Genomic DNA, 21,349 nt, shown 5'->3' on the forward strand with positions numbered 1-21,349 from the left:
CTAACTTGTATTGAAAGTTTCCTCAATTCAGAGCAGTATAGGACAACATTAGTTTGACCAGTAGTTCAACATTTAGTTCGTTTGAATCTGCGAAATAATGGACGAAGTTGCTGTTTTCATAGCCCGGGGCAATACAATCGAAGTTGGCCTACGTAACATTTATGAAGTGATAAATTATCACGCTTAGGATTAAAGGGGCGTAACTGTATTGATCAATTTGTTTAAATCAATCTTTTGAATTAATCATGATGGTGCTAAAACATCGTAATTATGTGAACTTGACAGATTCCCTGAATATAACAAAAAACTGAGCATGATGAGAAGCTTTTCGTGTCATCTAAAGCTTATCAATGGGCCACATGTAGTGTAGATTCAGAAATCCTTCGCGGGCCGCAGGAAAAGGCTTCGAGGGCCGCATGCGGCCCGAGGGCCGCACTTTGGGGATCACTGCTATAGGGGAAGCGGCCCCAAAACGCCCTCCGGGGCAAAACGCCTTTTGGGTATTCCCTTATATTTACCGTATTTGGCATGGCCGTAATAAAACTAGACCAAAAATTATGTAGGTTAGGCAAAAAAAGTGTCAAAATAAAAGATAAGAAGGTTGGAAAAACTGAAATTTTCCACATTTTGTGGAAGGAGGAAAAACGCCCTAGGAGGACTAACCTAAAATGTACTACGCGTCTCCACGCACTGTCCATACCAGAATGCTGAATCGCCGACGCGTGGTGCTTTGTTCCCAAAACGCTGCTAGCTAGAAGGCGTTTTACCTCATGAGTTTGATTAAGATTTCCTACAAATTTTTAAATGGCATTAGCTAGGTATATTGGTTAAATGTTGTACAAGGTAAAAATACCCATAAAAAGACATTAGAGCAGTCTTTGCTTAGCTAGGGCATATTGCCCCTCCTTCCCCTAGTAATAAAATTGAATTGAAATCCACTCCTACTGCCAATACCTAGAGGGCAATGTGGCAGTAGCTGTCGATTTTCACGATCTTGAGTGTCGAAATATGACTGCAACTTTGTTTGAATTTTCGAATAAATGGTTTTGAAAAGCGTATGGGAATCGTACGTTTTAAGCACTTAGCATTGTATTCGAATCATCATTAAAATGAATTGATCAGATAGTTTTGCTCACATACAAGTTATAATTCCAATGACCCAATATCACTTGAAACCGAAATAATATAAAATTGAAAATACTGTTTTGCCAGTGAAATTTTATTTTTCTATTTTAATATTGTGCCTTGCATTAAAAGTATAACTGTGGTTTTACTCACGCCGCCGCCGCCGACGATTTTGCCACGCCGGTGACTAATCGCAATAAAAAAAAACTTGGGTCAAGTAGAGTAAAGTACGAGACACTGAAGATGGATTTACAGTTCAGGACGAAATACGTATCTGTAAAGCAATACAATGTGGTGGAATTATTTGGAATAGTACTAAACTGGTCCCATAATAGCCCATAAATGTTGTTAGAGTGGAACTTGTCAGAATTCAAATTCAGCTCTACCTCAAGTGACGGTGTCTCTAAGTCAGTGTGGTGACATACATTGTTGAATAGGTTGGTTGATTAGTTTGTGAGTTTGAAAGTGGCTTCATCAAGTAGATTTAATTTACTAAGAAGAATAATACATGCAATGTTTTACTAATCTTTTGAATTCGTCTAATTGAGAGTTTCTTCGAAAATTGTTTAGCAACTCTTTAAATGTTTAAAGCAATGTTATCGGAAGTTTCTTTCTGAATTCCTTATAGGTACCAATAGTGGAGGTATTAGTACATCCACAAAAAATTTTTTTTTTTAAATTGATGATTATGGGAAATTCACGTTTTTAATATCTTAGTCAATAGATAAACTAATAAATTTGTTAACAAAAATGAGATAGATGTCATTTAACATCAACAATTACCAAATATTGCTTGCACCACTATGGGTACACTGTTCCTTTAGTGGCGGTAAAAATTAATTTTGGTTCATATAGTGGTGCTATCCATTGGTTTCTTATGAGACTCGCCACTATTGGTACAGTCGCACCACTATAGGTGCAAGGGAGTCAATTTTGTTAAGAAAAATCATTGTTTTCAATAGTTTTTCAAGCGAAATCTTAAGATAACTTGCATTTAACATCCGACATGCCGAGATCTACTGTGGTATTCTCGTCGCTTAGAATCCACACAGAATCTATTTTTAGATTAGCTATTGTCCATATCATCGTCCGTTCGTTCGTCCATATCGTGAGTCCATGTAGATGCTTTGTTCCGTTTGCCATGTATCGAGTCCGTTGGAGGTATGTCTCCGAAAAGAGAGTCAGTTTGTCAGTCGCCGTCAGGTAGCTGTGTTGGTCAGACGCGTTCCCCATTACGCCGAACTGCTGCGGCACTGCTGGCGATTGACGAGAGGTTGATGGGGGGGCTGGGAATCGATTTTTTACTGTTTGTTGTTTTTTTTTTACTTATTCAAAAATTTCATTAATTATCTGAAACTATTTCATTCTCCAATTCATTTGCAAATGATTTCCTGGAAGAAATTCCAAAAGAATTTTTTGAAGAAATCTACGAAGGCATCTCGGAGGCTTTCCGAAGAAACTTTTAAAGAAATCCCTGGAGAAATATCAGAAGAAATTCTTGGCACATTTTTTAAGATTATTCAAAGAAAATTTTTTTTGAGGTGTTCTCAAACGAATTTTTGGAGGAGTTTTTGAAGGAGTTCCTGGAGGGTTTCAAAAGAGAGCCTGAATGGATTTTCAAATAATTCACGTTTGAACTGCTAAAAGAGTTTTTGTAGGTAATCTAAAAGACTTCCCAAGAGAATTTCTAAAGAAATTTCCGGAGTAATCCATGAATGAATTTTTGAAGGAATTTCCGGATTCTTAATGAAGACATTTTTACTAGAATCTCAGAGAAAAAGCCTACTGTTATTTCTCCGGGAATTCCTTCGGATTTTTTCCCAGTAATTGGTTCGCAGATTCCTAAAGAAATTCCTTTGGAGGTTCGTCCAGAAATTAAATTGGAAATTGCCTCAAGGAGTTCTACAAAAACTCTTCCGGAAAGAATTCCAGAAAGTCTTTCGGGTATTCCTTGAAATTTCCCTCAGGAATTAATTTGGAATTTTCTCCACGCGTTCCTTCAGAAATTTGTTTAGGAAAACTTTGGGAAAACATTATGTTATTCTTCTAGAAAATCTTTCAGATATTCTTCTGAGAACTCTTTTCAAATTTCTCTAAAAAATCCTGAACAACTTCCTGAAGGAATATCCGAAGAAATTCCTGAAGGACTTTTCAAAGTAACTCTTGAAGGAACTTCCGTCTCTCTTAGATTTCTCCGAAAATTTCTTTGGACATTTTATCAAGACTTCGTTCAGAAATTCAGATTTACCTTCTGAAAATCCTTTACATTTTTTTTCCTTAATTATTTCAGAATTCCTCCAAATATTTTATATTAGCTCCTTAAGAAATTCATTAACGGATATGGGAAATTTCTTTAAGCTTTGGAAATTTGCTTTGAATTTTTTTCAGAAATTTATTTAGGAATTCCTTCGGAAGATTATTTTAAGAATTCCTTCGAAATTCGCTTCAGAAATTTCTCTCGGGGTTTCTTTACAAGTTCCTTGGCAATTTTTCCTGAAATTCTCATCGAAATTCTTTCAAAACTACCTTAACCAATTACTAGAGAATTTGTCCGGGTAATCCTTTAAAAATTCCTCCAGTAAATTCTTTGGTAACTTTAGGAAGCTACTGACAAAACTAGATCTGTACACATCGTTCATTCTTCCGGTTATGAAAAAGAGACGTTAAAAGATGCAGGCTATCGAATTCTCGGAGTGTTTGAGTGGAAAATACTGCGCTCAAAACTTGGCGTCGTGGAGAAAAATGATAATTGGCGCAGACGAATGAATGAATCACAAGTTGTACCAAGTGTACAAAAATGCAGACATAGGCAAGCTGATAAAATACGGCAGATTACAGTTGGCTGGACATGTAGTGCGTATGCCGGGAGAGAGACCAACAAAAGAACCTGCAAGAAGATTTCGGGGTAGATCCCGCACTCGCTGGCTGTATGCAATCGAGGAAGATTCGCGTGCAGCCGGTGTGCAGGGAGACTGGCGACTGGCGGCCCAAGATCGAGCGACCTGTAATAGGAAAATACATTCGGGTTTGCTCCGGACAACACGGAGTGTTCGACTATCAAAGGTATCTTTGGGAAGAAATTTTTGAACATTTCCCTCGGGAAATCCTTCACAACATTCTCTATTTTTTTTCGGGATCTCTTAAGAAATTCTTTCAAAACTCCTTTGAAAATTTGTTCGGAAATTTATTTGAAAATTCCTTCGAAAATTGATTTTGGGATGTATTCGGAAATTCTGTTGGGAATTCCATTAAAAATGTTTGGGAGGATTCCTTCGAAATTTTCTCAAAAGGCTCCTACCGATTTTTCATCGGAAATTTCTTCAGTTCCCAAAGTTCTTCAGAAAATTCCTTCAAAAATTTTGCCGGAAATGCTTTCTTCATCCTTTTCCTCTACATTACTTAAGAAGTTCTCTCTGTTCAGGAATTCGTGTTTAGAAAATTCTCTTAGGAATTCCATCGGAAACAAGTTCATTCTTTAATAAATTTTAGAATGAATTCCTGCAGGGATATTGTATGGTTTTACCAAAGGAATCTCCCAAAGAGTACCTGAATGGATTTTAGAAAGAATACATATATGATTTTTTGCAGAAATTCTCATGAGATTTTACGAAGAAATTCCTAATGATATTTCCTAAGGACGCCTGTAGGAACTTCAAAAAAAATCTTAGTTTAAATTAGAAATAGGAACACCACCAAGAACTTTTTTTAAATATTGAACCAAATTTCAGGAAAAATATTCAATTTGGTTGGTCGTCATGCCCCAGTCATACTCAGCTAGTATTCATTTTCAGTTATGTTGATCATCTATTGAGATGTGTGCATACAAGAACGCGAAGTGCGGAATAAAATGTCCATTGTGGCTGTCATTAGTGGATTCCATCGTGTATGTCCTTCCAGTTCCAGGATCCAGGGGTCAGAGCAGCTGAACGAAGTAGCACTGCAAGTCATCTAAAAAAATAAATATGCAGTCACTCATTGCCCAATTGTATATGTAACTCAAAGAATGGTAGTTTAAATTTTTCTATAATTTAGATATATTGAGAAGTAAAACGACTGGAGTGTATCCAAAACCTGTACTGCCGTCATACGCATATTTGTCCCATGTTTGCTGTGATTTCCTATATACATGGGACAGTAATGCGTATAACGGCAGTGTATTGGAAATAACTTTTGAAAAAAAACAAATTAGGGGAACTGTTTTCCATCTCACTGAACATATATTCATCTCATCGCAAAACAAAGAAATACAGCACCAATCTCGTCGCTTCTTTTTATTAACACGCGTGCTCACTGGTGAAAAAATCACAAAAATAAGAAGCAAACCAAATTCCATTTCACTGCTTCGATTTTGATGGGATGGAAACAGGATCTATGGTATGAAGTGCCGAACCGTTCCCCTATATTAGTTCTATGACACCGAAATCCAATTCTCAACATTGCTCAAGGGTCACGAAAAGTGAAACAGCATTTATTGTCAAAATTTGATTCATCAAATCAGAGAAAAAAACAAAATTTAATAGCGTTAATTTGAATAACATTTTGAAATCAGGAATTGTTAAGCGTCCCGAGTAGCACAATTTAGATCGATTTGGTTGCTGCAACACATATATGACTGGATTTGGTCTTACATAGGTCACAGTAACTCGTTTATAACAAGTGTTCTGCTTAAGGTGGCCGACAATTGACTGTTTTGAATGTGCTGTTTGATGATCAGCAAACGTATAATATTTTTTAAAATTTAATTCACTGTAGTTAATTTCTTACGGGCGATTCCTATCGTGTGAACCAAAACCGCGTGAATCCAAAAATCCGCGTTCAAATTGATTTTTTTAGCCAATGATTTTTTCATCCACGCTGCTCCACGCCGCCGCCGCCGGGTAAAAGTGACCACCACGCCGCCGCCGCCGATGATATGACCGGCGCACAGGTCTAGAATCGCAGTTATTTGTACTCCAAGTGCCTTAGGTCCAGACTCGGTGAGAAGGGAGTCGATTGACACACATTTTTCAGCCTGAAGCTATTTTTTGACGTAGGATTACGGGAAGACATGGGGGTTATTCTTCAGATTCGAATTTGAGACCGTCACGAAAAGTAGTTCGGAAGTATGGGATAACAACTCAGTCGGCTTTCAACCGAATTTGAAGATTTTGGTATCAATCGATCGACAAACTCTTTAAGATTTTGCCCAACTATCAAAAACGATGGATTAAAGGCGCTGAACAATTGAAAAATCGAATTGCGCTAGCCACTGTTCAAAAGGGTACACCATCAAATCTCGTACGTAAGCATCAAACTCAACCGATAGACAGAACAACGACGATGAGCAAAACAAAACAGATAACCCATCGGCAGGAGCCGATCCAAGTGAAGGCGAAAACGATGACGGTGACGGCAATAGTGAAAACGGAATTAACATCAACGAGATTAAATACGGCACCGCGGCGGCAAAGAGAAGATTGTCAACTGGAACAAACGAAACGAATGAAACGGACGCCATAGAACAAGAATGTAAAAGAGCTTGTGAAGATCAGAGCTGTCCAGACAACGACGGAAACTTTTCCAAATCAGAGTGGAAAGTCTACAATACTAGATCTAAGAAAAAATAATTTGAATTGTATTGTTTTTGAATGTATTACAGTAATAATAATCTTTCAGAGACGAGCCAGCCAAGGGCTGCAAGTCTCTCTAATAAAGATAAAAAAAAATCTCGTACGTGCATCACAAGCACATACATCCAAATCGTACAACTTAATATGGGCTCTAAAACTCAGCTCAATCCATGACTCCACGGACAGCAAATACAAGGGCCACACAGTAGTTGTCGTAAGATGATGCCAGTAGCAACAGTCCCAGTAGAAAGAGAATTATCGAATTATTGCACAATGTTTCGATCATCATTTGGTTGCTGTTAGTGATTAGAAAGGCGCAGTGTGAAAAGAAAGTCGGTTGTTTTCAGGACCAACACTTTATGAGAAGACAGGGTTGATTGCAAAAATGGTTTCGATTGCGGTCCCGAAACATCAATGACGATGCTAAAAATTTATTCAAAATGGTGGCTTCTCTGTGAAAAATCATCAAGTGGCCGTCGGATAGCACCCGTAGTCATGTATTTTTTTATGCTTGGTTCGGACTAACGTTTAGTTGCAATGGGTGATTAGACGCATTGTGGATTGAAAATTGGATCTATTCAGGACCAGAAGTTTAAGACAATTGAGGGTTGATTGAAAAAAAAATGCGTCGGTTGCATTCCAGCACCATCAGTGGCGAATCTGAAAGAAAGACGTAGTCTTCAATAGCAGTGAAGTGGAATTTTGTTTAAAATTTTCTGATCTAGTTTCTGTTTGTTATCGGAAAGGCGCAATATTGACAAAAAAACGGTTCTTTTCAGAATCATAATTTTATAATAGAGGAGGTCGACGGTAGAAATTTGCCGTTGGTAGCAGCGCAAGCGCTCGTCGTAGAGAAACGCTGCAAAAAATTATTCACAAGGATGGCCTTATCGCGTTTCAGCCGCAAATCATCGAAATCATTGGCAAGGGCAACTGTTGTATAATTGGTAATACGTCAGTGGAATAGTGTGGGTTCAAGTCCCACCGGCAGCCGAATTTTTTTCGCAATATCTCATAAAAACACCTTAAAATGGCAAACTGAACTATGTGTATCAAAATTGAACATAGTTTCCAAAAAAAATCTGATTTTGTTTCTGTTTGTGATTGAGAAGGCGCATTATTAAAAGCAAATCGGAACTTACTTAACTTAACAGAAGAGAATTATCTCCAAATTGCAAATCATAATCGCTTGACGACGGCTGAAATTTGCCGTCGGTAGCAGCGCTTGCACTCTACGGACATGCAACTTGGTCATGCTCGAGCAGGACTTGCAAGCACTAAGAGTGCGCTTAGAACTGTCTTTAGCGGTGTGCAAGAAAACGGTCTGTGGCGGCGAAGCTATGGGAAAACTGTGAAAACGTATTTATTCTAAATTAATGATTTTGTGCGTGTTACTTCTACGTGAAGTTAAACGATTTACAATGATATAGAAATGCTAATATCATCTTCTAAACTCAGACGTACATATTTATGATAGAATTAGAGGCGAAAGTATAGAATTGATAGTTCCGTTAGGATACGGAAGGCATGAAGAATGTTTTTATAGAAGTCGATTTGAAAGCGAGCCTAGGGCAATATTTGTGATGGCACATATCACACGCCCTTCCTTCTGCCAAGCTCCCCCTTCATACGGGCCTTTCTCGTGAATAATAAAAATAGTATCTTGACCATAATTTTGAGCCCAGCGTCCGATCCAGCCTATTTTCAATAGGAAGCAAATCGGTTAAGAACGAGTGTCCAAAAAGTGGGTGAGACTTGCGTGTTTGGTTCTTAAAAAAGTATTTGGCCATAGTTTCTGATTCCATAGTTCTATTTGTCAATTTTTAATAGGAAACAAAGCAACAAATGCAGGTCAGGATAAAATATTGCGCAATTTGAGCAGGCAGATTTGGCTAGCTCTAACTTCAGTGGATAGACATTTCGAGGTTTTATTTCATCAAGTTACCCTTAATTTCACCCAATCGGAATTGCAATTGGGCAATTTGCGAGCGGAAGTTGTAAAAGACTGGAAAACTAACTCAGGATGTTGTTTTTGAAATAAAGAAATAATTGAATAAAATGACTGCCATTTGACGAGTGGAGTGTCTAAAAAATCAAGCAATGTGTTTCGAGAATAGTTCATTATTTTACTCACCCAGTCTGAACATACTGAAGAAAAACAATTATATAAATGTAGGCTAAGACGACAGTGCATTGGCAAAAATTGGCAAAAGGAAAAGGTGAGTATAAACTTGCTTGAACATATGAATCGGGAGATTCATACTCACACACGCAACGTTTTGCAACACCTTCAATCTACATAGCCTCAATATTTACATATAGCTTCCCCGGATGAATGTTTACTCTCGCGATTCAATTAATTTCACTCAACCGGCAACATGATGACAAGCTGCGTGCCAACGCCAGTCTGGCTCTGGCTGATTCCATGCCATATCTATCTACATATGCCAGTCGACCATACACGCTATGTATTCAGAATGCAGTAGCTGTTTTGTTTCAGGCGATTTCCTCTTAATGATGATACTCTGTCCTGGTGCACTGAGAATAAAATAATAATCACATTTACTCTGGTTAGAATGACTACTTGCGAATGATTCTATATTATGCAGCATCGAATTTCGTTTGAATTCTAACTCAATTCTTTCTCCTCTCTTCTTTCGCAGTGAAGATGTATAAAAACTCCTCAGTGGATCTTTCGCCTAAACCAATCTCAAGGGACAATGAGCAGCATTCGACGACAGCATTGAACCTCAACACCTCAGCACTCAACAGCAGCAGAAGTAGTAGCATCAACAACATCCCAAGTCCAACCCCGACCTCGAACAGCGCCAGCAACAGGATGAAGAATGCCACCACAGCCACCCCCAATAGTAGTAACAACAACAACCACAATGCCGCCACCGGTGGCAGTGGTAACGGTAACAGTGGCGGCAAAAGGACACCCCACGGGAAACATAAAAATTCCGACGAGGACTGCGACGTCATCGGAGACCTGATAGGCGACTACGGCAAGTGGCAGTTTGTGATGACGTTCCTGCTGTCGCTGTTCCAGGTGCCCAACACATTCCACATCTACTCGCCCACGTTTCAGGTGCGTTGTGTTTTCGAATTGTTGTTTTATTATCTATTAGTTGGCTCCAGTTTCCCATGAAATATTTTATGATGTGCGAGCGCACAGGGTAACGCCAGGGGTTCCATTCCCGACACAGGCTCAAAAACCAATGATAAGGACCGATATCATTTCCCAAAACTTTAACGGATTCGTTTATACTTTAAGAGATATGTACTGAAACACCTGCCGGGATTACCTGCCCACACACAGAAGAGGACCACACTTCTGTTGTAACATGACTGGAGTCACATAGGCCATTGAGGTGGCTTAACTGTTTTCTGGTTTACTCACCCGGTTAACCGGTGCTTCGGTATAGGCTTCCTTTCCAAGTGGTTGCATTTTCTTGCATATTATTGAGTACACAGACAAACAGGCACAAAAACATAATCATGAATGCAATCTGCTGTTTACACCGTGTTTGGTTAAGCTGGTACTAGATGCCGATAATGGGCAAAGGCATACAGCAACAATGTCAACTCTCGGAGTGTTACATTTGTTTGTCTGTGTTGCGGATGTGCATCATAGTGATACAATTTGACGGATATCTAAATTTAACCTTCTAAATGTGGCTTTCCCTCTCGCTATGTTTGCTAGTGAAGCCTTATTTTATCTTTAAAGAGGACCAGCACATCTTCTGAGCTTTCGTATTCGAATGGTGTTTTGTTTAAAATATTTCGAAAGTGTTTCTTATAAATTACCCTTAGCTTGAGGAATTCTTATTTAATTCTAAACATTCTGGATTGTGAAAACGGCCAAAAACGCGTTTGAGTACTTAATCAAAACAATATTGACCCTCAGAATTTTTGCAGACCATAAAATTGTTCCATGCCAATACAAAAATATTTAGTTCAAATTATAATAAGGCCAAAAAGGGTTTTGGAAGACTTAAGGGACTCATAGGCATCAAACATTATATTTAATAGCACATTCCAAATTTTGGACCTTTATGTATCAAATATTTGCTTCCTAACTGTTGTTCAATCTAAATCGGAAATAAGAAAATATTATTACCAATATTGTAATTACTGACTTCCTCATCATAGATGTCACACAATTATAAGTTACTTTAGAGACTTATTAGTCAGGACATTGTCTTGAACTAGTTAAACAAATGTAATGTAAGTCCAAATACATTTTAGACCGCATTTTTGATTTCATGATTTAGTATGATTATAAACTCGGGTGAAGTGTTAAAATAACTTTTCAAACCACTTTCACCTAGTATGAAACATGATCTGACTTTATAAATAAAAATGCTTATATGTATGGGATTTTCATCGTTTGTTTTTCCGCGAGTTAAGACAACACATTGATTTGCGAAACTGTCCGGACGTTTCGGTTGATTCACTGGTCTTCAACCATCTTCTGCGGACAATTATTCACTATAGACAGCCATTTTTACTGTTCTCGGAAAAGCTGCTATCGTCCATAATTTCATAGCTCAACGCGGTCATGATTGGCCGAGAAACAACAAATATGCACAGCTCACCAAATGAATAGCTTTCTTGGGACTAGAAAGCTGTTCCCATTGTACATGTTTTAGAGTTTCCTAGATTCAAGACCAATAACGAGTCCGGCCACGTCACAGTCAATTAGCATCAAGGTTGGAAAATTAGTTCGACACTAATTGCTACAAAAGACCGAGGAATCCTCTGCATCTCCATGAGCGCACTGGAAGGGAATAGTACACTCTTTCCCACGTTAATAGTTGGGGGCTGCGGATAGAGTCAAAACGATTGTAAAAGAATCTCCAAAGTAAGCTGTCAAAAAGTATCCATCGCATCGAGAGAGGTTTTGAGCATTTTATTCTTAGAAGAGAGAGTACATGAACATGGTATAATTTTACTATTGGCTATTTTAAAGACACTATAAACAAAGACTGTCAGTATCATTCCAATCGAGCGAAAGACCTGTCGCCCCAAAAAATCTGAAGTAACATTTAGTAAGATCCATTTGAATTATATGTATTAATTATTATTTTGTTATTTTTAGATGATTTTGGGCCAATCAACCTCAACAAATGGTTGAAAATGAACTTTACTTGTTTATACTGAATTCACAACACGATTTGGGTCGGTGAACGCGGTACAAATTCAATATTTTTAAATCATGAAAACGTTATAGACCAATTTGAAAAGTTTATTCAACATCATCAGTGTTGCGCATTTGGGGCTGTCGGTTGATTTGCTTGTCCAGGGATCAGATTTTGCGTCTTTGTTTACAGTGTCTTTAATCCATTTATTTAAAAATAAATATGTGTCCCACTCAACATAGATGCGTGTTTATTTGTTTCCAAAAATGTTCACATGAGATAACTAATAACGATGATTATCATCGTTTTTCTAATCATATAAAGTGCTTGAATGTAATATACTTGTATGTTAAGAAGTATTTTAACATCTTTTTATTAATTTTACCAGCTTTAAATCGTCTATTTTGACTCAAATTACATCATTCATGCCAGAACTGTTTGAAATAACTTATATTCGTGTTTTTCCTTAATGCGGACTTGAATGAAGGCAGTAATTGGGCAATATCATTGAAATTTCTGTCATTTTTTAATAGTCTGTCATGAAAATGTATGAGACCTTAACATAATGTTAAGAAAATGTTTGTATAACACAAAAACATTGATACGCTAGGTTGAATTTGTTATTGAATTTATCTGGGTCTCCTCATTCAACGTTATTTTTTTTTCAATTACCTCGTTCGATGAATTATCGAAAAAGCACGATATTTCTTCAACATGGGACAATGGTGACATGATATTGATAGCAAAATTTGCTTCAAAGTAAAGCATAGATACGTAAAATATTTATAAAGAATAAATTCGCCATGCAATTTCAGTGACCGATCAGTATTAGCTGCCATCTCAGGTACTGCACCAACCATGACCTTGAAATGAAGAGAGGGAGATTTTCAAGTTGTACTGAACAACATCTCAAGCTCAAGAGTTGATATTCTGGAACTGCAAACTTAATATTTTGACGATAAAGGCGAAGAAAACCACAAAAAAGTGATTTACGAAGGCAAAAACTTATGTATTAGAAGGGCCTGCTCTTTCTCCAAACCTGAGTTCTCTTTTAAATATTTTCGATATGATAATTTGCGATATATACGACAACGCTAAGGCGTAAGCAATACCTATGACTGGATGCAAGGTATCTTTGTGGATGTGCCAAGAAAGGGTGACCTGTGTGTATGCGATAACAGGCGAGGCATTATGTTGCTGTGTATCGTTCTCAAAATTCTATGCAAAGCTATCCTAGCCTGGATTCAGGAGAAGATCGATTCGATTCTCAGGCGGCAGCAGGCCGGATTCCGTCAACGAACTCCAAGGGTTTATTTACTTGGTGGTAATTGACTACGACCGTTTTCGACCATTTCAATCACGAGAATATGTGGGGCGTCCTGAGACGCAAGGGTGTTCCTGAGAAAATCATCGACACAGTACGAGGCCTTCTCGTGTAGAGTGCTGCACAATGGGGTCTTGTCCGACCCTATCCGGGTCGTAGCTAGTGTGAGGCAAGAATGTATTCTATCACCGTTACTGTTCCTCATCGTAATCGACGATATTCTGGTAGGGGGCCATCCAGAAACCACGTGGTCATATTTTTGAAGATTGTCAACCCCCCCTCCCCCCATGTGGTCTATCGTGGTCATTTGGCAGACCCCCCCTCCCCCCCCTTTGACCACGTGGTTTTTTTTTTCAAGCACAAAAATTAAAAAATAAACCTATGTAACTAAAACATATGGTTAATCCGATCAATTCTGAAGATGGACAATTTCAACTGATTCAAAATCAAACTAAAACCCAGCATGGAAATTATAAATTTTCATTATTTCGAAGATTCTATTTTTTCTCTAATAAATAATCTAGAGCTGGCTCATCTCTCAAAATTTCTAATTCTTCATTGAAATTTTATTTTGATATTGACTCGTGGAATCCAATGATGCCATACTAAACAATTTTTTTCGTTCACTCTGATGTCTTTCGAATAATTTCCCAAGGAACTCCTATTCCATATCTCGAATATGCTTCAGTCAATGGTCCTTTCATAAGCGACTCATAGAAGAGTGAATGTATTATAGATCAATTATCATTTTGGAGTTCGGATCATTCGATTTATTCAATTAACCAAATTATGAATGATGTATGATATAATATCTCATTAGGTCCATTGGGTTGATATGGCAATTGTTATTTGTACAAGCTACTACAGACTTTTTAGTTAAAAAAATTATGTTGAGCTTTTTAATGGAATGTCTTTACTTGTCATAAGACGAGTTTGTACCTTCCCATTTAATTCCACCACTTGATTGTACCTTGACAGATACGTATTTCGACCTCAACAGTAAGGTCGTCTTCAGTGGTTCGTACTTGACTCGACTTAGGTTTTACAAAACTTTTAGGTTTTAAAAAACGTCCTGGAAGTCGTAATGTTTGAACTCCTATTCATTCAAGTCCGTGAACCCAGTGCTTCTAAGGCCCTACAAAAAAGGCATAGTCATTGTGCAGCTTGATGTTGACTCAAGATAATTTTGGGTACCTTGTCTCTTAGATCTCATGTTAATGGAAATTAGGATCATATGCTTATTTCATCGGATTGGGTACATACCGATGATGAGGACATTACAAATGTCATGATTGATCACCCGAGAAGTCGTGGGCTGAACTTGAGAGCAATCACTGGCTTAACGTTCAGGATGACCCATCTTATCTGAGTGTTCAGAATGATTCAAACATTTCAACTTCATTTGCATGCTCTTAGAATCGAAATCTTCCCAAAGTTTCGGATAACTGAGTTTTCAGGGTCAGTCAAATTTGAGCTCCCATATTTTTTTTCTGTAAAACCAATATCTAGATGAACAATTTTACTGAAGAAAATGGTGGTCTAGCTCTCTTTTGTGATTTAATAGCCAATCTAAAACGCTGGGCATATATGACCCATCCGTCCTGAAAGGGTTGAGATTTGTTTTGGAATTCAATTTCAATCGTTATTATCACACTATTTATTACCCTAGATTGTTTTAGGAATTGGAGTGTTTTTTTCCTGGAACACTGCCACTTTTTTCATATCGCAGGAATCTTTTTAGTTTTAAGACCCTTTTATGAACTTAAGAAGCATTTTATTTAGAATTTCATATTGATTTTTTAAATGCAAGCTTCTCTATGTCATAACCTTTTTCATACGCACTACTAGAATTTTGTGCATTATTGATCGAAAAATTTAAAAATGCACCTAAATGTTCTAATTAGGTGCATTATTAAATTTTTCGATCAATTAGCCTAATTATTCAATATCATAAGAACTAGGCTTCTAAATCCTAAATAATTGCCTACATGTATTGCTTGGATGAATTTTAAATTCCAAGATCTTCCTAATTTTCAAGAATAATTATTCTGGAGTTGCAAGGGAAACCCTTCAGAATAGTTAGAAGAAATTCTTCGGAGTCTCCACGAAAAAATCTTCAGTATTTCAACGATTTTTTTTCGAAATTCTGTGGAAAAGTTCCTAAAAAAGGTTCGGTAGAAATTTTAAAGAACTAGAAGAATCCGTAGAAGGATCCTAAATGCGTCCAGTTTTTTGGTTTCGCCGACGACATTGATATCATGGCACGTAACTTTGAGAGGATGGAGGAAGCCTACATCAGACTGAAAAGCGAAGCTAAACAGATTGGACTAGTCATCAACACGTCGAAGACGAAGTACATGATAGGAAGAGGCTCAAGAGAGGTCAATGTGAGCCACCCACCACGAGTTTCTATCGGTGGTGACGAAATCGAGGTGGTTGAAGAATTCGTGTACTTGGGCTCACTGGTGACCGCCGATAACGATACCAGCAGAGAAATTCGGAGACGCATAGTGGCTGGAAATCGTACGTACTTTGGACTCCGCAAGACGCTCCGATCGAATAGAGTTCGCCGCCGTACCAAACTGACTATCTACAAAACGCTTATAAGACCGGTAGTTCTCTACGGACACGAGACCTGGACGATGCTCGTGGAGGACCAACGCGCACTGGGAGTTTTCGAAAGGAAAATGTTGTGTACCATCTATGGTGGGGTGCAGATGGCGGACGGTACGTGGAGAAGGCGAATGAACCACGAGTTGCATCAGCTGTTGGGAGAACCATCCATCGTTCACACCGCGAAAATCGGAAGACTGCGGTGGGCCGGGCACGTAACCAGAATGTCGGACAGTAATCCGGTGAAAATGGTTCTCGACAACGATCCGATGGGAACAAGAAGGCGAGGTGCACAGCGGGCAAGGTGGATCGATCAGGAGGAGGACGACTTGCGGACCCTCCGCAGACTGCGTGGTTGGCGAAGTGCAGCCATGGACCGAGCTGAATGGAGAAGTCTTTTATGTGCAGCACAGGCCACTCCGGCCTTAGTCTGATGATAAATAATAATCAAATTCCGAAGAACTTCCGGCATAAATTAGAAAAAAAAATCCAGCTTACTTTTTTTACAGAATCTCTAAAGATTTTTTTCAAAATCCTGGGCAAATTTAATGAATCTTCAAAGGAAATTCTTCTAAATTTCCAATGGAAATTTTTTTCGTTTTTCAAAAAAAAATCTTAGAAATTTTCAGCAGTTTTTTTAATTTCCAAAAGAAATTATTTGAAGTATACCAAAATATTTCCGATGGAAATTCCTAAGATTTTCCAGTAGAAAATCGAAAAAGTTCATCTAAAACACCAATAATGAATTTCCGAGGATATTTCGATGATTTTCCAAGTGGAAATAACGAAAAAATGCACTTTGTAGTACTTGTGAAGGTTGTACTTTAGAAGCAATTCCAATAGGAATTCCATAGAAAATTAAATCAAAATTTTAAAGATTTTCTGATGTGAAAATTCCTTAAAATTTTTAAATCTTTTCTTGTGTTCTTTTGAGTGGTAAATATTTAAAGCAATGTTTAGCCGAACCTACAAAGAAATCAAAATGACTTTCCGAAGAAGAATGAATTTCCCATGAAATTTTGGAAGAATTTATGGTGCAAATTAAAAAACGAACCTTGAGAATTCTAAAGATTTATTCTTTAAAAATCCAAAGCATTTTTGAAGATAATCCATAGACTCTTCCGTGGAAATTCTAAATAATGCCTCGAATGAAAAAATATTTGGAAAATTTAAAAATGTGATAGAACTCACAAAGAGCGTAAAAATTTCATTTCAAAATTCCAAATTTGAAAACAAAAATCCAAAACAAAAAATCAACGGTAATATCAAAGTGTTTCATGTGGCATTGGCTATTTAATTTCTCATGAAAATTCAGAAGATTTTTCTTGAAAAATTTAGAAGTCTTCTTCTTCTTCTATGGCTCCATATTCCAACTGGAAGTTGGTCTGCTTTTCAACTTAGTTTATTCTATTAGCATTTCCTCAGTTATAAATTGAAAGTTTTAAATGCCAGCAATTGTACGATTATATATCTTGTGTAGCAAGTACGAAGGATACATTATACCTAGGGTGTCGACAATGTTTGACACCCGAAAACATCCTAGACAGGAACGAGAATCGAACTCGTCATCTCCGGATTGGCAATCCTATGCCTTTGCTCGTAAGGCTAACTGGAGACTAAACATTTTGAAGTGCACTCCCTAAAATGCTCGAAAAACTTATTTTGGAAATGAAATAGAATCTCTGGTGAAGATTCGGAAGAACTTGTCGAAGAAATTCATTAGAATGTAAAATAAATATGAAAATATGAACATTTTTTTCCACCAAAAATTATATGTATTTCCCACGAGACTGTTTTGAATTTTCAGACAGAATTCACATGGATTTTTTTTGGGCAATTACTCTAGCGATATTTTGTTTTTTTTTTTATGACTAAATTGTAGCATAATTTTACAGCGAGAATTGTTCAAAAACATTCTGAATGCTAGCACTTTATCAGGATTGTATGAAGTAAGGTCAAAGTTTTTACAGGAAATTTTTTTACTGGATTTTTCATGAACATCCACAAGACATTCTTTTGAAGATTTTTCTTGAATTATTGTAAAAACATGAACAGTTTTCAAAATTGTAGCTGTAGTCCGCTGATGCAAAAGTGTCGGCGGCGTGATGCCAAAAACCATCTGCGGCGGAATTTTTAGAAAATATTTTTTCATTTTTCTTTCCCAATTTTTTTTTGTGAAAATTGAGACTGAAACGCAACCTGCTTTTTCGTTTATTTTTTTTTTTATGGAAATAGGATCTAAAGCTAAGTTAGTTGGCCAAATAACTCAGATATGCATCGGCGTTGCGACCGACGCTGCGTTACCGGGTTTTCTCGATGCTTAATGCTAAATTCATTTTAACACTGAATTGAAAAGATGCTACGTGGGCATCGGCCCTAAGATGCGCTTTGCGTTTAATGATTAAATCATTAAATTTTGATGATTTGTATTTTTTACACCGCTATTGTTATTTACCAAAAATTTTCGTGTTAAAAAAAAACCACGTGGTTCGAGAGCAACACCCCCCCTCCCCCATGTGGCTTATCGTGGTCATTTTCCAAACCCCCCCCTCCCCCCCTATATGACCACGTGGTTTCTGGACGGCCCCTAGGTGCGATTAACCATAAACCAAACCACGGGCTTCCAAGGCAACAATTGAGCACCTAAAAAACTTCAAATTGGCTGATGACGTTGCTGTTCTTGCCCAACGGCGCTCTGATATGCAGAGTAAGCTCAACGATCTTGCCGACCGCTCTTTTTTGGCAGGTTTAGTCATCAACGTCAACACAACCAAATCGTTGGATGTAAACACGGTGATCCCTTCCAGTTTCACAGTAGCCGGACAATCAGTGGAGAATGTTGAAAGCTTCGAATATCTGATAGACAAATGGCATCAGACGGGATTTCCAAGATCCACATAGGCGCACGAATCAAAAAAGCAAAGGTTGACTGCAAATTTGAGAAATATCTGGAAAAATAGGCATCTAAGTGAACGCATCAAAATACGAATTTTCAACTATAACGTGAAATCTGTGCTGTAATACGCTAGCGAAACACTGTGTGTATCATTGGAAAACACTCAACGGCTGCACTGCCCTTCTACGCAGAGTTGTCCCATGTTAGTTTTTGTGGATTTGGACTTTTCATCATAGAGCAGTCTATTTTGATGTATACTTTTAGAAAACTCCAACAGATTTCGAACTTTGTTCGGAAAATCACTGAAAACAACTTCAAGTCTATTTGTCCCATTGCTTAATTTCTACGCATAATTGTCTTGCGGTGATTAAATTCATCATTATGGCGGATTCTGTTATTTTATTTAGAACACACACTGAAATAGCATTTTATGTTTAGATCTTGCAATCTTAGCCTGTTGCACTGGTTTAATGGGGGCAATTTGTACAATACTCATTCTAAGCGACATAATCACTTCAACCACGTGGCAGGTTCACTTCCATAGATAAAGCATGTGGAGACATATGTCAATCGCAGTAGTCATTCACGAAATCATGCATTGAACGGGACTGATATGCGTAGAAACCATAAAACAAGTGCTCTATTTCTCGGCATAACTGTCCCGCCAAACTATTTTCATGATCGTTGTTGCAAATTCTATTTGTGAGTGAAAAATAAGAATGATTTCAATGAAATTAAATCTTCTGAATGGTGCTGTGATGTAATAATCTTATATTGCATTATGGTTATACGCCAGCAATGAATAAGTGTTCAATTTCAAATGCCATTTTCTCACTTGTCGTTTTTTGAATTTGGTACAAGCATGCGTAGAACGGCAGTGCAGGTGTTCATCAACAGATACCCGCGGTATATAATTCGGGTCTGGTGGTCTCTCAACTGGATCTCAAACAACGAGCTGCATCGTCGTTGTCACCAGAGGCCGCTAGCAACAGGAATTCGGGATCGGAAGTGGGGCTGGGTCGGCCACACTCTACGTAGGGGTGGAAACGAAATCTGTAAACAAGCATTAGACTGGAACCTAGCGGGACATCGCAGCAGATGCTGACCTAGATGCTTTTATGCGCAGCCAAGATATTCAACCAAAAAAGTGTTCTCAAACAAACTCCATATTTAAATGCTTTCATTGAACCACGATCCGCTAAAAATACTGTGATAACGACGAAATCGAAATTTTCATCATAATTACAAACAAAATTAATATGCTGATCACTTTGAAAAAAAGTGTTGATGTGGAGATTCTTTAAAATACTACGTCAGCATAATTTGTTTCATCTATGGACACTATGTGGAATCCAGAAAAATCCTCGGTAATCATGAGATTTCCATCGAATTTTAACCTTCCGGTTTAAGTCCTGAATCCCTCATGCAGTATCGCCACCAACAAGCGTGCTTTTTTGCTAATGTTGTACCTTTTATCTCAGTGTGAGTCCTCGAGGGTTAAGAATTATCTACAAAACTTTCATTGAAATTATTATTTCTACAACAAAACAGTTGGATTTTAAATCCTGAGAACTTAGCTGAAACAGTTGAAAATCCATGGTCAACTGTGATGCATCTGTCATGAAAAGAAGAGCGAGGTTAAAACAAAAAAAAAAGAGGCAAATGTCGTTTCAGAAAAAAAAGTGTCAAAATCTCGACCAAAATCAAACTAAGGGCTTATAAACCCTTGCAGTTGTCAGGATACTATTTGTTAATTTTTTACTTATTACAATCTTGAAATGTTGCTCAGAACCTTCACTTTTTTTCCTGTTCGGATGTGCCACTGCGACCAGTTATTAGATCTTTTGTAGCATATCCCGTATCCTTCGTATCTAAATGCATGTCAAATTATTCCAGTGCTATTGAAAAGCTATTTGTTATTTGCTATTTTGTTATGTTTTTCTCATAAGCTTCAAAAGAAATTAAGTAATTATGACAAGGTCCCGCTATTTAGACCTTTATCTGAGAGCTAACTCATTAAAGGCGCACCCCTTATTAATCATGACTAAGTCTATTAAGTCTTACTCATGTTATGAGGCTGGAGCCTAACAATTATTCCAAGAAGAAAATACGTAGGTACCATACGGTCCAGAACTACAAAGCCAGCTGTCTGTGAAGCAGTTGTGGGTTTATTGTGTTGCGAAAAACCCTTGATTACCGATCATGGGATTGTCGAATATTCTCTTCTGTTGGTTGTGGATTTGGTTTCAAAGTTTTTTGAATTTTGGTTTTTGCCTTTCGCGTATACTAAGTATACGTAAAGGCTATAGGATCACTTCAAACCCTAACTTTTGCTAGAAGGCTCGGTGATCCGTAGTGTTATACACCAATCGACTCAGCCCGACGAATTGAAGTGATATCTGTATGCGTGTATTAGGGTGGCTCAAATTAGTATGGGAAAAACTTTTTTCAATTTTTTTGATGGGCCGCCCTCTTATTCGGTTCTATTTGTTGCCCTGATGCTCTGGACAAAATTTCAGCCAAATCGGTCAATGTTTGGGCGGTGCTAAACTCATTGGAAGTTTATATGGAAAAATGTATGCAGAAACATCCAAAAACAGTGATTTGCAGTTGGACGGAACAACTTACGAAGAAGAAC

General features: G+C 37.7%; 1 protein-coding gene across 7 annotated transcripts in view; it reads left to right on the forward strand.

The window, feature by feature from the left end:
• The window catches only part of LOC134227029 (organic cation transporter protein), a 220,900-nt gene that overhangs the window by 164,920 nt on the left and 34,631 nt on the right, over window positions 1–21,349 (forward strand). For 4 of the 7 annotated variants that reach the window (XM_062708214.1, XM_062708217.1, XM_062708216.1 and 1 more), the window contains one exon: window positions 9,398–9,825. In XM_062708214.1, the coding sequence (XP_062564198.1) occupies window positions 9,398–9,825 (428 nt within the window). Of the gene's footprint in view, window positions 1–8,931; window positions 8,954–9,397; window positions 9,826–21,349 lie in introns of those variants that run through there. The other 3 variants (XM_062708218.1, XM_062708222.1, XM_062708220.1) reach the window with 2 other exon arrangements.

This window comes from Armigeres subalbatus, chromosome 3, assembly GCF_024139115.2.
Source record: "Armigeres subalbatus isolate Guangzhou_Male chromosome 3, GZ_Asu_2, whole genome shotgun sequence".
Lineage (NCBI taxonomy): Eukaryota > Metazoa > Arthropoda > Insecta > Diptera > Culicidae > Armigeres > Armigeres subalbatus.